This window comes from Theropithecus gelada, chromosome 14 (genome assembly GCF_003255815.1).
Source record: "Theropithecus gelada isolate Dixy chromosome 14, Tgel_1.0, whole genome shotgun sequence".
NCBI classification, from domain to species: Eukaryota; Metazoa; Chordata; class Mammalia; order Primates; family Cercopithecidae; genus Theropithecus; species Theropithecus gelada.
This window is the reverse complement of record NC_037682.1, coordinates 110884732-110900506: the sequence shown is the minus strand read 5'-3', so window position 1 is coordinate 110900506 and position 15775 is coordinate 110884732. Positions and strand designations below refer to the sequence as shown.

The window sequence follows — 15775 nt, the reverse complement described above, 5'->3', positions numbered from 1 at the left end:
ATAGTGAGACCCTGTCTCTATGAAAAAAGAAATACTTGGGTGTCTTCACAGACCTATGATGAGATAAAATACGTCTCTCCAGCAGATGTCAAATATAGCAAAACTTGCTGTTAGAGTCGAGTATCATTACCTGGATGTGGAGCGACCAGGGCTTAGTCTTTTTTCTTTTCTTTTTTTTTTTTTTTTTTTGAGACAGAGTTTCACTCGTTGCCCAGGCTAGAGTGCAGTGGCGCAATCTCGGCTCACCACAACCTCCGCCTCCTGGGTTCAAGCGATTCTCCTGCCTCAGCCTCCCAAGTAACTGAGATTACAGGCATGCGCCACCACACCCAGCTAATTTTGTATTTTTAGTAGAGACAGGGTTTCTCCATGTTGGTCAGGCTGGTCTCGAACTCCTGACCTCAGGTGATCTGCCTGCCTCGGCCTCCCAAAATGCTGGGATTACAGGCGTGAGCCACTGCACCCAGCCAGGGCTTAGTCTTTGATCAAAGAGCTCAGCTTTCCCCCCTAATACTTAGAAACAGTTACCTTTATGTTATAGGATTTGTTCCCTAAAGTGCTTTTTCTCAAGACTTCAGATTTAACCCCTAAAGAGGTGATGTCTTTGGTGCACTCGGTGACCCATGTCTCCTTTGGTCTCACCTCTTCATTAGCACTGTTCAGTTTTTCCATTTCTGCTGCTGGTCTTAGAAGTAGGGAAGCCGAAGGCTCCACCAGGTGAGCCTAGAGTGTTTCATGAGGATTCTTCCTCACTGCCTCCACTGCTCCAGACACTAAAAAATAAAGGCCTGACTATTCCATCCTTGCTGAGACAGAAGCACCTGCTGTCACTTAAGGCCTGTGTGCTGCTATCAAACCCGCCGCATGGAGGGAGACAGGCATTTTTCTAAGCATTTCCCAAGAGTGAAGAAGAGGGATTGAAAATAAGTGACTTAAAACTTGGAATTTCTTCCTGAGGGACCCAAACTTCCCTGGCCTGCCCTGAGGGTGGCCTGATCCAGGGTGTGATTGGAAATCTTTTTTTTTTTTTTTTTTTGAGACGGAGTCTCACTCTGTAGCCCAGGCTGGAGTGCAGTGGCCGGATCTCAGCTCACTGCAAGCTCCGCCTCCCGGGTTTATGCCATTCTCCTGCCTCAGCCTCCCGAGTAGCTGGGACTACAGGCGCCCGCCACCTCGCCCGGCTATTTTTTTTTGTATTTCTTAGTAGAGACGGGGTTTCACCGTGTTAGCCAGGATGGTCTCGATCTCCTGACCTCGTGATCCGCCCATCTCGGCCTCCCAAAGTGCTGGGATTACAGGCTTGAGCCACCGCGCCCGGCCGATTGGAAATCTTAACCTGATGATTGCCCCCAAGCCACAGGCAAACAGGATCCCCTCAAAATAAAAACATTAGGCTTGTAGCAAAGTGAATAGCTGTACTCTGACTAGTTCTTCACTGGAGGTAGAAGCAGCCCTATAATTTTTGTTGTCTTCCACTGGGGAACAGATGGACTCTAGGTGACATTGAGGGCAGGGGCTCCACTCAGGCCCGCCACCCTTGCTCCCAGCTCTTCAGTAATTAATCTGTGGTGCTTTCTCATCCCCATGGCAACAGGTCCTAGTGTTACACAGACCACAAACACACACAGGTCTGTCCCCATGTTTTTTTGTCCATCAAGCTTTGCCTCCTAGCAACTTGGCTCTCTTCCCTCATTGTTTGCTCTTGATCCAGCTGGCCTCTCCCTAGGGGAGGGGCTTCCCCTTCAACTGCTCTTGTGTGACCTTGAACAGGAACCTCCCTCTTTCTGGGCCTCTGTGCCTCATCTGCAAATTACTGAGATGGGACTTGTGGGTCTTGAAGTTCTCCACTCCAGTGTTATCAATCATTCTATGTCACTTTTCTCTAAATACATGCTCAAGTCCCAAGATAGGGAACTTAGCTCTAGTTCCCTGGTTCCAGTTTACAGAATTTATTTAAGTGACCAATGCTCAGAATGCTTGTTTCTTTCTGTAAAGTCGTATATATGTGTGTGTGTGTGTGTGTGTGTATGTGTATATATATATGTATATATATGTGTATATATATATGTATATGTATATATACTTTTTTTCTTTTTTTTTTTTTGAGATAGAGTCTCACTCTGTCACTCAGGCTGAGAGTGCAGTCGAGCAATCTTGGCTCACTGCAACCCTGCAACCTCCACCTCCCAGGTTCAAGCGATTCTCCTGCCTCAGCCTCCCGAGTAGCTGGGATTACAGGCATGCACCACCATGCCCGACTAATTTTGTATTTTTAGTAGAGATGGGGTTTCGCCATGTTGGCCAGGCTGGTCTCGAACTCCTGACCTCAGGTGATCTGCCCACCTTGACCTCCCAAACTGCTGGGATTACAGACGTAAGCCACCATGCCCGGCCTCTATAAAGCTTTAGAGTTAGATCATAGAGGTCACCTTGTCCATGATCTCAATTTGGCAGTGAGGATACTGAGCCCTAGAGTAAGGCTTGCTCAAGGCCACATAGCATGTCAGGAGCAGAGACAGGATGGAACCTGGGTATCTAGACTGCCTATCCAGTTCTCTTTCCATCTGAGTACTCTGCCTTTAGTTTGAATAATTGACAGCATTTTGCAGGACTTTCTGCAGCAAATTTTCCAAGCCTGCGTCTATTAGGAGCTGAGCCAAACAGCAGTGTGACATTCACACACATCCAACAGCAAAACCAGCATGATCTGCCTCCTACCTGGGCCCTAGTAGGACTGTCTGAGCTGGACACGTCTGAGGGTCCCCATCCTTCATTGCTGTAAGAGCAGAAACAAGCACCTGTGCAGGAATGCAGGAGGCAGCAGAAAGAGACTGGCATTCACAGCCCAAGCAAGTTACTTAATCTCTCTGAGCCTCAATTTCCTCATCTGTAATCTGAGCATAACATTACCTATTCAGAGTTGTGAGTGCCAGTTAAGAAAAACAGTGTCTGGCCAGGCACGGTGGCTCATGCCTGTAATTCCAACATTTTGGGAGGCCAGGATGGGCAGATAACTTTCACCCAGGAGTTTGAAACTGGCCTGGGTAACATGGTGAAACCCCGTCACTACAAAAAGGACAAAAATTAGCCAGGCATAGTACCAGCCACTTGGGAGGCTGAGGTGGGAGGATCAATTGACCAGGAGGTTGAGGCTGCAGTGAACCATGGTCACACCAGTGCACTCTAGCCTAAGCGACAGAACAAGGCCCTGTCACACACACACACCCTGAAGGAAGTGGGGAGAGAGGAAAGGAAAGGGAAAAAGGAAAGAGGGGAGGAGAGAGGGGGGGAAGGGAGGGGAGGGGATGGGTGGGTGTCTGGCACATAGTAGGTACTCAGCAACTTCACAAATGTCCATTTCCCCCACTTCCATTTCCAGGACTACGCCATCGAAGCTCCATTGAGATTCTCATGGTGGGTGATCCTCAGCAAATTTTTTTTTTAACCAACACTGTCCCTATTTAGCAAGTATTTAGTTCCTCTCATGTCTCTGGATGCGTCTACCTTCTTTTCCGGAACAATACACTTGATGTAGGTAAGTATGGCACTGCCCAAACTAAACAGAATGCCCATTAAATAGGCATTCCAAAATCAAGGAATTGGCTTTTCCAATTTCCCGATATTTGGGGGCATCTGCCTCTTGGAGGTAGTAATGGGATTGAGCTCCTAGGTCCCACGCTTCTAAAGACCAGGGAAGCTTATAATGCCAGCACTTTGGCAGGAGAATTGTTTGAGCCCAGGAATTCAAGACCTGGCAACATAGGGGGCCCCCTTCTCTACAAAGTGAGTCAACCATGGTGGTGCACACATGTAGTCTTAGCTACTTGGGAGGCTTAGGTAGGAGGATTGCTTGAGCCTGGGAGGTGGAGGCCGCTGTGAGTTGTGATCACACTCCAACCTGTGTGACACAGCAAGACCCTGTCTCAAAAAGCAAAAACAAAAAAAGTGGAAACCAGAACTCCAACAGCCCCAGCTCTGCAACCCAGCCCTGCCCCTGGGCAGCTGTACAACTCTGGGCAAAGGCATTTAACTTCCAGGAGCCTCGGTGACATCCAGAAAATGAGAGGAAAACACCTCCCTCCTCTTGTTGTCGGGGCTGGAATAAGGGTGAAATGAGGCGATGAGCTGAGGGGTCTGCAGTGGATTTCGCTCTCAGTGTGTTTTAGGTGTGCCACTCCCCAACCCTGAGCTGGCCTCTGGCTTCCTTCCTTTCCTCCAGAAACCCCTTCATAACGCAGCCAGGTGCAGGAGTGCGTGTGCCCGCAGAGTCCTGGGTGTAGTCCAGGATGGCCGTGGGCAACAGCAAAGCAGAGAAAAACTTCCTGGTCTTCCAGGCCTTCCCTTGGCCTCCCTTCTGTTGTCCCCCCACTCACAGGCCAGTTGTGACCAAGTTCCTCAGGCCGCAGTGCTAAGCCTCTCCTCCTTCCTGGAATTCCCTACCCAACCCCCAAGTTCTGCCTATTCAAATCCTTTTCAACCCTCAAACTTTAAAGCCTCATCTCTTCCAGGAAGTCCTCCCGCTGGCCCCATCAGAGGAAGCCATTGCTTCTTCAGTTTACACAGCATTTAATCTCCGGACTTACGGCCCAGTAAACTCTCTTCATCTCTGTCCAGTGAACCACACTTCTCAAAAGACTCCCTTACATTCTTTCTTTTTTTTTTTTTTTTTTTTGAGACAGAATCTATTCTTCTGTCTGAGCCTCTTAAGTAGCCAGGAATACAGGCGTTCACCACCACACCCGGCTAATTTTTGTATTTTTAGTAGAGATGGGCTTTCACTATGTTGGCCAAGCTGGTCTTGAACTTCTGACCTCAGGTGATCCACCCACCTCAGCCTCCCAAAGTGCTGGGATTACAGGCGTGAGCCACCGCACCCGGCCAACCCCCTTACATTCTTTTTTTTTTTTTTTTTTTTTGAGACAGAGTCTTGCTCTGTCACCCAGGCCGGAGTACAGTGGCAGGATCTCGGCTCACTGCAAGCTCCGCCTCCTGGGTTCACACCATTCTCCTGCCTCAGCCTCCAAAGTAGCTGGGACTACAGGCGTCCGCCACCACGCCCGGCTAACTTTTTTGTATTTTTAGTAGAGATGATGGGGTTTCACCATGTTAGCCAGGATGGTCTCAATCTCCTGACCTCGTGATCCACTCGCCTTGGCCTCCCAAAGTGCTGGGATTACAGGCGTGAGCCACCGTGCCCGGCCAATAATTTTTTTAAAAACCATATAATCCCAGCACTTTGGGAGGCTGAGGTAGGAGGATTACTTGAGTCCAGGAGTTTGAGACCAGCCTGGGCAACATAGTGAGACCCTGTCTCTACTAAAAGTATAACTAAAAAAAAATAAAAATAATAATTTTTTTAAACAACCACCTATATTTTCTGAAACAAACAAAAAAAAATTAGTAAGAATGGGCCAGGCGCAGTGGCTCATGCCTGTAATCCTGGCACTTTGGAAGGCTGGGCAGGCGGATCACCTGAGGTCAGGAGTATGAGACCAGCCTGACCAACATGGAGAAACCCTGTCTCTACTAAAAATACAAAATTAGCTGGGCTTGGTGGTGCACACCTGTAATCCCAGCTACTCAGGAGGCTGAGATGGGAGAATCACTTGAAATCAGGAGGCAGAGGTTGCAGTGAGCTGAGATCTCACCATTGCACTCCAGCCTGGGCAACAGAGCAAAACTCCGTCTCAAAAAAAAAAAAAAATTAGTAAGAATGGCAGCATCGTTTTACATTTGTGCAAATCTCTTTAGCATCTGGCTTAATAGAAGGCAGCTGGACTTGCGTCTCCTTCAGCATTCAACCCGATGTCATATCACATGTCACGGAGCGTCTGGAAAACATGAATGAGTGTGAAAAAGGCACATCATGTCTTAGTGTTATTATGAGCCTAGTTCTAAGCTCTCAAGCCCTCTAAAAGAAGGCCCCGGGCCCCACTTTGAGAGCTGTCACAGCAGAGCAGGGGCTCCTTGAGACGAGGGCACCTTGTCTCAGTCAGCTCCAAGAGCCCAGTGCCCAGCCAAACCCCGGCACAGCAGCCTCTCTCTCAATGATGACAGCGAAAGAGCGGCTTCAGAGGAGCAGACCCAGGGGCATGGCTCGCCCAGCCAATCATCCTCAAAGCTCAGCGCAGGGCCACTGTGTCCATGAAGCTGCCCCTGTGGCGAGGCTCTTCACATACTGTGTGACAGGGGATCCTGTCTTGATCCAGCCAGAATGAGAAGTACTTTGTGGTCAGGAACTGTCTGATCCTCTCCAAGAGCACCTGTCCCTACAGCTCCCAAAAAGTCTCTTCCCTAAAGACCAAGTACCATTAGACTTCCAAGGTTCCAGGAAACAGCTTGACCTCCTAGACAAAAGCAAACTAAGGCCCTCCAGTAACAAATGGAGAAAAACGTGTGGGTGGAGGCATCTCCTTTCCTGAGTGCAAGGAGGGCAGCCTGCCCTCTTTGCTTCCATCCCCAAGGGGTTCCTCACTCTGCCCCTGTGTCACTCTGATCCCTCTGCTACCCCAGCATGCCTCAGCCCCAATGTGGGGTGAAAGAGGTACATCATAGAAAACGTGAGCCTAAGCTCTATCCAGTCCTAGGCTCAACTCTCATCTCTGTATCTTACCAGCTGTGTGACCTTGGGAAAGTGATGTAACCTCTCAGAGCCCAGCACCAGCATTTGTAAAATGGTGATGCTACCTTATAGTTATGAAAGGAGAGAAACTGCATGTAGCCCTCTTGCCCAGACATTCTACAAATAGTAGCCAGAAATATGAGGCTCTCTCCCCACTTCCCTCCCTGCCAAACTCTCGGCCTAAGCATGGCTAACACAAAACAGATTACCAATCCCTTTCCTTTCTCCCTGAGGACAGCAGGGCTAGGCTGGGATTTTCCAAGAGGACTTCGCCCATGGAGAAAGAGGCGTGCAGTAATCTTGTTTGCAGTGTGTGGGTTTCCTACCGTGCAACAGCCCCGATGGCTAGACTCCACACCCCAACCCTCCCTAAGACCTGGGCACCTTCTCCCCCTTCCCTGTCCTTTCTCCTGTGGGTTTAGAGGTCCCAGGAATGAGCAGTCAGTCCCTGGCTCACGCCATGTCCTTCTCTCCTTGTCCTGGTCACACCCACTGGTGATCTACCAGGGCCCTTCCAAAGACCTGACCTGGCCAGTGCCCCTGTAACTCTGGTGGGGAGGAAAGGTGGGCAGCTGGCTTTGTCCACCCCCTCCACCCTGCTTCTTTCTCAGACCACCCAAGGTTCCCTTCTGCCTGCAACTTCTCTCCTCTCCCAGCGACCCCCCAAGTGCTCACTCAGTGCCTTGGGTGCTGGGGATGGAGAGCTCCCCTCGTCACACCCCCGCACAGAGCACCTAGTTTCCTCTGCTGGGTGTTCTCAGCCACCGCCTGTGCCTTTAAGAACGGCCACCCTGTGCCAGGGACTTGGCCTCGGCATCCTCAGCTGAGTGGGATTAAGGGACCATTTCGTGCCTTTGTGAATTCTTCCTGGCTGCCATCCCTTCCCTCACACAGAGACAGAGTAGCCCATAGGCCAAACCACTCTACCAAGGAGAGCCCAAGAGCTGGTCTAGCCTGGCAACCTTTTCCCTTGGGTAGTAGAGGCTGCCCCTTTGATAGGGAGTTTGTGGTCAGAGAGTGGGCCCTTGGGGGTCTTGGGCTGTCACAGGGACTCCAGAAAGCCATGCAGAGCCTTGGGCCATGAAGGACTACTCAGATGTCATCCTCTGTGTGGAGGCAACAGAATCGAGCAAGGTAAGGGCCACATAGAATCGTGCTCCTAAGACCCAGCACCCCAGTGGTCACCACTGCCTCAGCCCTCAAGTCTCTCCCTTCCAGACCGAGTTCTGCAATCCTGCCTTCGAGCCTGAGTCTGGGCCATCCTGCCCTCCCCCAGCTTTCCCAGAGGATGCCAGCTATAGTGTCCCAGCTCCCTGGCACGGTAACCATCCCAGGGGGTGACCTGGGGGAGGACAGAGAGGCCCAGGAGCCAAGGGCAGCATGAGAAATGCCCAACAGAAGGGGCTCTCAAAACCCCACCTGCCGGGTCGCAGGTCGGCGTCCTCGAGGGCTGCGGCCAGACTGCCGTTTCTCCTGGCTCTGTGTCCTCCTGCTCGCCAGCCTGCTGCTCCTGCTGCTCGGGCTGCTGGTGGCCATCATCCTGGCCCGTAAGTACCCGGGGACAACTTGAAAGGAGGGCTTTGGAATGAAATTCCATCAGCCGCTCTCCCAGCCTCCCAGGATCCAGCTCCTCTGAACGCCACCCTCCATCTTCCCGCCTCCAGAGCTGCAGGCTGCACCCCTACCTGGGGCCTCCCATAGCCCACTGCCTGCCAGAGGCCTTACCACCACCACCACCACCCCCACCATCACCACCTCTCAGGCAGCTGGGACCCCTAAAGGGCAGCAGGAGTCAGGTGTGAGCCCCTCCCCACAGGCCAGTGAGTACTCAGGGCAGGTCTTCCCGGAGAAGGGCCCAAGATGATGGGGTGGGGGCGAGGGGAGGGTGAGGAAGAGGTACCTTGGAGAATAAAGGACCTCACTCGTTTTGACCTCTGAACTCTGACCTCCATCTCCGCAGCCTGTGGAGGCCTCCTCTCTGGCCCAAGGGGCTTCTTCAGCAGTCCCAACTACCCAGACCCTTACCCCCCCAACACCCACTGCATGTGGCGCATCCAGGTGGCCACAGACCATGCAATACAGCTCAAAATCGAAGCCCTCAGCATAGAGAGTGTGGCCTCTTGCCTTTTTGATCGCTTGGAAATCTCCCCTGAGCCTGAAGGCTCCCTCCTCAGGTAGGTCCCTCTGTCCCCAGGACATCCCACCGTGTCCTGAACCACTATCTAAAGAGCAGAATCAGGGAGTGGCAGGGGGAAGGGCTAACCGAGGAAGAAACTGAGAGACTAGACCTCTGGGCCCAGCTCTGCCACCACCTTGCTGTGTGCCGTGAGGAAGATCACTTCCCCTCTCTGACCTGTTTCCTAGTCTGTAACATGGATCTCCTTTCTATCTTCCTATGAGTAAATGCTACAAGGATAAATGTGCAGATGCTAAGAAGGTCAGAGCTCCCTGGGACATCAGAGGAGACTTTTTGACCACATGGTGACCAGTTTGGGGGTTAAGAAAATAGGACTGCAAGGCCCAGGCAAGCTCCTCTCTGGCTGGCCCTGCTCCTGGAGCCTTCATCACCGCCAACCCGGCTTCTTGCAGGATTTGTGGGAGGGTGCCTCCCCCCACACTCAACACCAATGCCAGCCACCTCCTGGTGGCCTTCGTCTCTGACAGCAGTGTGGAAGGATTTGGTTTCCATGCCTGGTACCAGGCTGTGGCCCCTGGGCATGGTGAGTGTGTTCCCACCATGTCCCCAGCTGCCTGTTGAGTGTCCACTTTCTTCCCCTCCACCCACTCCCAGCCCTGCCAAAGGGGTGGAGACTCGGGGCCTCCCTGACTCCTGGTGCCCACACCCAGGGAGCTGTGCCCATGATGAGTTCCGCTGTGACCAGCTCATCTGTCTGCTACCTGACTCAGTGTGTGATGGCTTTGCCAACTGCGCTGACGGCAGCGATGAGACCAACTGCAGTGCCAAGTTCTCGGGTACGGGCCAGGCATGGGGGGGTCCTGTCTTCAGGCATCTGATCTGGGTTCAAATTGGGCCCCCCAGCTCTGGTCCAGCCTCAAACCAGGGCCTCCGCCAGCATTTCCTCCTTTGTCATTCTTTGGCCCAGAACTTGCTTCCCATGGGCATGGCCAAAACTCTTGCTCCGCAGTCACTGCCCACAATCACTATTGGATGGAAGCACGGATCCTAGCAAACTCGTGAGCCCTTTCATCTCTCTACAGGGTGTGGGGGGAATCTGACTGGGCTCCAGGGCACTTTCTCTACTCCCAACTACCTGCAGCAGTACCCTCACCAACAGGTAAGCACGGTGCTCCATGCAGAGGGGGAGGGGCACACGTGGAAGCACCTGAGCACCCAAGTCAGTGTAATGGGAACGGCATGATAGACACTACCTTCTACTTGGGAAGGTCACAGATCAAGCAGACGGGGGATGGGGGATATTAGTAAGTGCCTGATGTGTACCCAGATGTGCCCACACTGGGTCAACTCACCTCTGAAACCAGGCCCTTAAGAGCCACCAATGATGAAAGCGTGACCCCACCCCCCAGCCAGCAGTGGGGGAAGAAGACCCTTCTGGAGCTCAGCCTGGGTGCCCAGGATGAGACAGAAGGGGTCATGAATTGCCCACCTGTGCCCTCCCCCAGCTCTGCACCTGGCATATCTCGGTGCCGGCTGGACACAGCATAGAACTGCAGTTCCACAACTTCAGCCTGGAGGCTCAGGATGAGTGCAAGTTTGACTACGTGGAGGTGTATGAGACCAGCAGCTCAGGGGCCTTCAGCCTCCTGGGCAGGTACAGGAGCCAGGGAAGAACCACGGATAACTCCATCCTCACAGTCTGCCACCCCCGCCTTCCGTGTCGGCCCAGCACATTCCCCAGCTTCACTTTCTTCTGCTACTCTAGGCCGGGGGTCTCTTCACCATTACCCTAAAGACAGCTCTCACCTCAAAACCTTCACCCCACACTCTCCCTGTGCCCAGGAGGTCCTTCCCCAAACCTCTCCCTGCCCCAGTTTCTCCCCACCGGCAGGCGCCACCTCCACCTCCCTTACAAACCCTCATTGATTTTTCTTGTTCTTCTTTTTTTGAGGCAGAATCTCACTTTGTCACCCAGGCAGGAGTGCAGTAACACTATCATGGCTCACTGCTGCCTTGACCTCCCAGGTTCAAGCGCTCCTTCCACCTCAGCCTCCCAAGTAGCTGGGACCACAGGCACATGCCACCACGCCCAGATAATTTATTTTTTTAATTTTTTTTGTAAAGACAAGGTCTTACTATATCACCCAGGCTGGTTTCAAACTCCTGGGCTCAAGTGATCCTCCCGACTTGGCTTCCCAAAATGCTAGGATGACAGGTGTGAGCCACAATGCCAGGCTGCCCTGCTGATTTTTCCCCATCTCGAAGTGGCTCAAGTTCAAGCAGTTTGTTTAATGCTTTGTCTGCTGAATATGTGTGTCTTCCTCACCAGACCCTAACCCTGTGTCTCCCATCAACTTTGGCATCATCCAGGGCTCCAGCTCAGAGCCAGGCCTGTGGGAGGCTGCAGTGCCCCCTCAGTCAGCCAGGGCTGGTGCCCAGAACTGCTATCTGCTTTGGGCAGGTTCTGTGGAGCAGAGCCACCCCCCCACCTCGTCTCCTCACACCATGAGCTGGCTGTGCTTTTTAGGACAGATCATGGCATCAGCAGTGGAGGCTTCTCAGCCACCTACCTGGCCTTCAATGCCACGGAGAGTAGGTGCCCCTGGGCAAGTGGGTGTGGGCAGTAGAGGCACCTCCAGGGGGACAGAGAAGGGTTCTGGACCCTGGTCAAGACACTCTGGGGGTACTGGGAGTGTAGGTATGTCCCCGGGCACTGCCATGCCCCTTGTGCCTGCAGACCCCTGTGGGCCCAGTGAGCTCTCCTGCCAGGCAGGAGGGTGTAAGGGTGTGCAGTGGATGTGTGACATGTGGAGAGACTGCACCGATGGCAGCGATGACAACTGCAGCCGCCCCTTGTTCCCACCCCCAGGTGAGAAGCCTGCCCCTGGGGACCCTGAATAGGCTGGGTGCTCACCTCACAGAACCCTGCTGCTGTACTGAATAGCATCCCATCCCATCCCATCCTCCCTGAGGGGGCGGGGCCAGCTGACTCTGGGACCACTTCGCAGAGTCCTGGAAGACACTCGGCTGGTGGTGGCAATGGCACTGAGTGTCACCCCAAGGGAAATGGGAATCTGGGAATCAGTGGTGGGACTCCAAGAACCAGTCCCTTCTGTCACCCAGAGCCCCTTTCCACAGCCCATGTAAGATGAAGGCATCCTCTTACACAGAGCAGGGGGTTTCTTCCAGATGCCCAAGCGGTCCCTGCAAATGCAGGTGCCCCATGTTCCCTGAGATCAAAGACGTGCCTGCGTGATGCCCAGGGCTGGCAACTGATGCTGGAGCAGGCTCTCAGGGATGGCAGGGATCCTCAGTGTGTGTACAGCCTCTCTCCTTGTTATCCTCTTGCTTCCTCACAACCACCCCCATTGGACCCATGTACACACAGGACCAAGTGATTCGGTAACTTGCCACAGGCCACACAGCCAGTGAGCAGTCCCCACAGTGGCCTTCCCCTCCACCCCTGCAGAGCTGGCCTGTGAGCCTGTCCAGGTGGAGATGTGCCTCGGTCTGAGCTACAACACCACGGCCTTCCCTAACATCTGGGTGGGCATGGCCACTCAGGAGGAGGTGGTAGAAGTCCTCAGCGGTTACAAGGTCTTCTGGGTGGAGGGAAGGAGGGCAGGCCTGGGAGGGGAGGGAGCCTGGGAGCAGGTGCCTAAAGGCCGCTGTCCCTCCGCAGAGCCTGACAAGCCTGCCCTGCTACCAGAATTTCCGGAGGCTCCTGTGTGGGCTGCTTGTGCCCCGTTGCACCCCACTAGGCAGTGTTCTGCCCCCTTGCCGCTCTGTCTGCCAGGAAGCAGAGCACCAGTGCCAGTCTGGCCTGGCACTACTGGGCACCCCCTGGCCCTTCAACTGCAACAGACTGCCAGAGGCAGCTGGTCTGGAAGCTTGCTCCCAGCCCTGACCCTGAAGCCAGCCCCTGCCCTCTTTCTGCCCGTCCTCTTTTGCCCGTCAGGACTGGCACACAGGGGAAAAAGGAAGGGGCACCAGCAGGGTCTCTAACTATCTTCTCTGGGGCTCCCAGGGAGGGGGAGGAGAAGTCCTCAGCTGAGGCTCATGGGACCCTCCCTGCACCTTCCTGTCCCCTTACTGGCCCCAGGCTGCTGACTGGCCCCACACTGTGCCACTGGACAATCGAGACCGCTTCCCATCCAGGCCTCTGACCCAGACTTCCCGCCTTCTGCCTCTTCCCCTTTCCATCTGCTTTTTCAGCTTCTCTATCGCCTGCCTTCTGACCTTTTCCTTGATTCAACAGAAATGTACTGAGCATCTACTCATGTGGCAGGCCCTGTCCTAGGCCTTAGGGATCCAACTGGCTGTCTGCCTCTAGAACTCTCCACCCTCATCTCCCTACGTATTTCTCCCTGAAATGGGGTCTGGTCCTTGGTCTCTGCCACTGCCCCGCCTCTCCTCCGGCCCTGGGAGCAGGAGGTGCCCTGTGTGTCCGTCTCTCGAAGCTCTGCCTCTCTGTGCCCAGCTCAAGTCTTTCTACCCCTCCTTTCTCCCCCTAAACTTTGGCCGGCCGCCGGGCGACACCACGAGTTATTTCCCAGCTATTTCCCGGTCCGGGAGCTCTTGGCCCCCGAACAACTGGTTTCCTCTTGGAGTCTGGGAGGAGAAGAGCGGAGCCGGCAGGCAGCGAACCAGGACTGGGGTGACGGCAGGGCAGGGGGCGCCTCGCCGGGGAGAGGCGCGGGGGCTGGAGCACCACCGACTGGAGGGTCCGGAGTAGCGAGCGCCCCGAAGGAGGCCATCAGGGAGCCGGGAGGCGGGGTGAGTCTGGCGGAGGAGGGGAAAGGGGCTGGGGAGGGGACTGTGGGAAAGGCTGGCGCGGGCCGGCGGTGGGAGGGAGGGCTGGCCGCTCCTACCCGCTCTCGCCTGCCTGTGCTCTTCGGGTGTTCGGCCCTGTGGGCGCTCAGCCTCAGGGGCACAGCAGTGGGGTGGGGACCGACTGGGCAGCGCCGGGGTGGGGATCGAGGTAGGTCCCAGGATTCTGGGTCCCGACTCCAGTCCTGCCTGGCCCACAGACTGCGAGAGGACCCCGGCGTTCGGGCTCCCGGTGCCAGCGCTATGAGGCCGCTCCTTGTCCTGCTGCTCCTGAGCCTGGCGGCCGGCTCGCCCCCACTGGACGACAACAAGATCCCCAGCCTGTGCCCGGGGCACCCCGGCCTTCCAGGCACGCCGGGCCACCACGGCAGCCAGGGCTTGCCGGGCCGCGATGGCCGCGACGGCCGCGACGGCGCGCCCGGGGCTCCGGGAGAGAAAGGCGAGGGCGGGAGGCCGGGTAAGAAGGCACCGCAGCAGCTGTAGGTGGCGACGTCCGAGCGGGCTCCGCCGCAGCTCCCACTCCCAGTGCCCGGGGCTCGGGGCTCCCGCCAGGGGGCGCCACTCCCTGAGTTTTGCAGCCCAGAGCGGAGGAAGGGCCCAGGCGGCGGGCGCCCCCTTGGCCAGCCCCCTAGATCTGCCCTGCGGGAATGGGTGGAGGAGGTACCCGTGCGGGAGGAGGCGCTGGCCGAAGCTCAGGCAGGGGCGGGGAGGGGTACGGTGACCTTAGAGTCGCCGCCCTGTTGCGGGCTGACCCGGCCGCTACGCTCAACCTGCCGCCCCGCTTACCCTGCAGGGCTGCCGGGACCTCGAGGGGAGCCCGGGCCGCGAGGAGAGGCGGGACCCGCGGGGCCCACCGGGCCTGCAGGCGAGTGCTCGGTGCCTCCGCGATCCGCCTTCAGCGCCAAGCGCTCCGAGAGCCGGCTGCCTCCGCCGTCTGATGCTCCCCTGCCCTTCGACCGCGTGCTGGTGAACGAGCAGGGACATTACGACGCCGTCACTGGCAAGTTCACCTGCCAGGTGCCTGGGGTCTACTACTTCGCCGTCCATGCCACTGTATACCGGGCCAGCCTGCAGTTTGATCTGGTGAAGAACGGCGAATCCATTGCCTCTTTCTTCCAGTTTTTCGGGGGTTGGCCCAAGCCAGCCTCGCTCTCCGGGGGCGCCATGGTGAGGCTGGAGCCCGAGGACCAAGTGTGGGTGCAGGTGGGTGTGGGTGACTACATTGGCATCTATGCCAGCATCAAGACAGACAGCACCTTCTCCGGATTTCTGGTGTACTCTGACTGGCACAGCTCCCCAGTCTTCGCTTAATGCCACTGCAAAGTGGGCTCACGCTCACTCCTAGGAGGAGGGTGTGACGCTGACAACCAGGTCATCCAGGAGGGCTGGCCCCCCTGGAATATTGTGAATGACTAGGGAGGTGGGGTAGGGGCCTCTCTGTCCTGCTGCTGGCAAGGAATGGGGACAGTGGCTGTCTGCAATCAGGTATGGCAGCATGGGGCAGTGACTGGATTTCTGCCCAAGACCAGAGGAGTGTGCTGTGCTGGCAAGTGTGAGTCCCCCGGTTGCTCTGGCCCAGGAGCCCATGGTGGGGTGCTCTCTTCCTGGTCCTCTGCTTCTCTGGATCCTCCTCACCCCCTCCTGCGCATGGGGCCGGCCCTTTACTGAGATCACTCAATAAATCGAAGAACACTCCTACTGGCTCCAGCCTTTCTTCTTTAGCGGTGGGGGTTCTGTTTCTGGGATCATGGTGTGGAGGGGTGCTCAGGCAGAAGGGAGGGTTCTTGGATGAAATAGAGATATGGGACAGATATACAGGAAGCCGGCCCAGGGGAATGAGAGGCTGCTCCACAGAGCCGCCACCTAGGTTGTGAATAGGAGTGTCTGACAGTGGGATGCCCTCCTGGTGTAGGGCTCCAGCCACCCTTAAGAAAGGGGGTACCTTTTTCTAATTCAAAGATGCCAACTAAACCACATAGGGGCTGCCTGCACCACACATGCCCCTGCCCTGATCCAACAAAAAAGAGCCGAGGACTTTCGTCTATGACTGCCCTGGCTGCTTGCCTGGTCCCCAGATGACTGGAAAGCTATTGCTCTGTAACCCGAGTGAGTGGCCTCCCTGGGCGTCTAGAGATAAGTAGTTTCTGAGATGACCACAAGGGGGTGCCCTGGCCCCAGAACGCCGC

The 15775-nt window shown here is 55.4% G+C and overlaps 2 protein-coding genes across 3 annotated transcripts; both read left to right on the top strand.

Annotated features, from left to right (window-relative positions):
* Positions 1-7702: 7702 nt before the first annotated feature.
* On the top strand, positions 7703-12855 carry MFRP (membrane frizzled-related protein). The gene is made up of 13 exons (XM_025357860.1): positions 7703-7756; positions 7841-7943; positions 8056-8169; positions 8287-8442; positions 8583-8796; positions 9212-9342; positions 9470-9595; positions 9842-9918; positions 10265-10413; positions 11221-11351; positions 11497-11628; positions 12229-12356; positions 12442-12855. The coding sequence occupies exons 1-13, from the start codon at positions 7703-7705 to the stop codon at positions 12664-12666; spliced, it is 1740 nt and encodes a 579-aa protein (XP_025213645.1). The 3' UTR covers positions 12667-12855.
* Positions 12856-13271: 416 nt separating this feature from the next.
* C1QTNF5 (C1q and TNF related 5) lies at positions 13272-15284 on the top strand. Of its 2 annotated transcripts, XM_025358519.1 has the most exons (3): positions 13272-13535; positions 13790-14046; positions 14383-15284. In XM_025358519.1, exons 2-3 carry the CDS (start codon positions 13833-13835, stop codon positions 14898-14900), a joined length of 732 nt encoding a protein of 243 aa, XP_025214304.1. In that variant the 5' UTR covers positions 13272-13535; positions 13790-13832; the 3' UTR covers positions 14901-15284. The 2 variants fall into 2 exon arrangements, with proteins under 2 accessions (XP_025214304.1, XP_025214305.1); XM_025358520.1 differs by lacking the exon at positions 13272-13535 and having other exon boundaries at positions 13631-14046.
* Positions 15285-15775: the final 491 nt, after the last annotated feature.

Coding starts and splice junctions, on each gene's coding strand:
- C1QTNF5 (XM_025358519.1), top strand. CDS start 13,833: ATGAGGCCGCTCCTTGTCCTGCTGCTCCTGAGCCTGGCGGCCGGCTCG. Junction 14,047..14,382: donor AGGCGAGGGCGGGAGGCCGG/GTAAGAAGGCAC, acceptor CTTACCCTGCAG/GGCTGCCGGGACCTCGAGGG.
- MFRP (XM_025357860.1), top strand. CDS start 7,703: ATGAAGGACTACTCAGATGTCATCCTCTGTGTGGAGGCAACAGAATCG. Junction 8,443..8,582: donor GAGCCCCTCCCCACAGGCCA/GTGAGTACTCAG, acceptor CCATCTCCGCAG/CCTGTGGAGGCCTCCTCTCT. Junction 9,919..10,264: donor AGCAGTACCCTCACCAACAG/GTAAGCACGGTG, acceptor GCCCTCCCCCAG/CTCTGCACCTGGCATATCTC.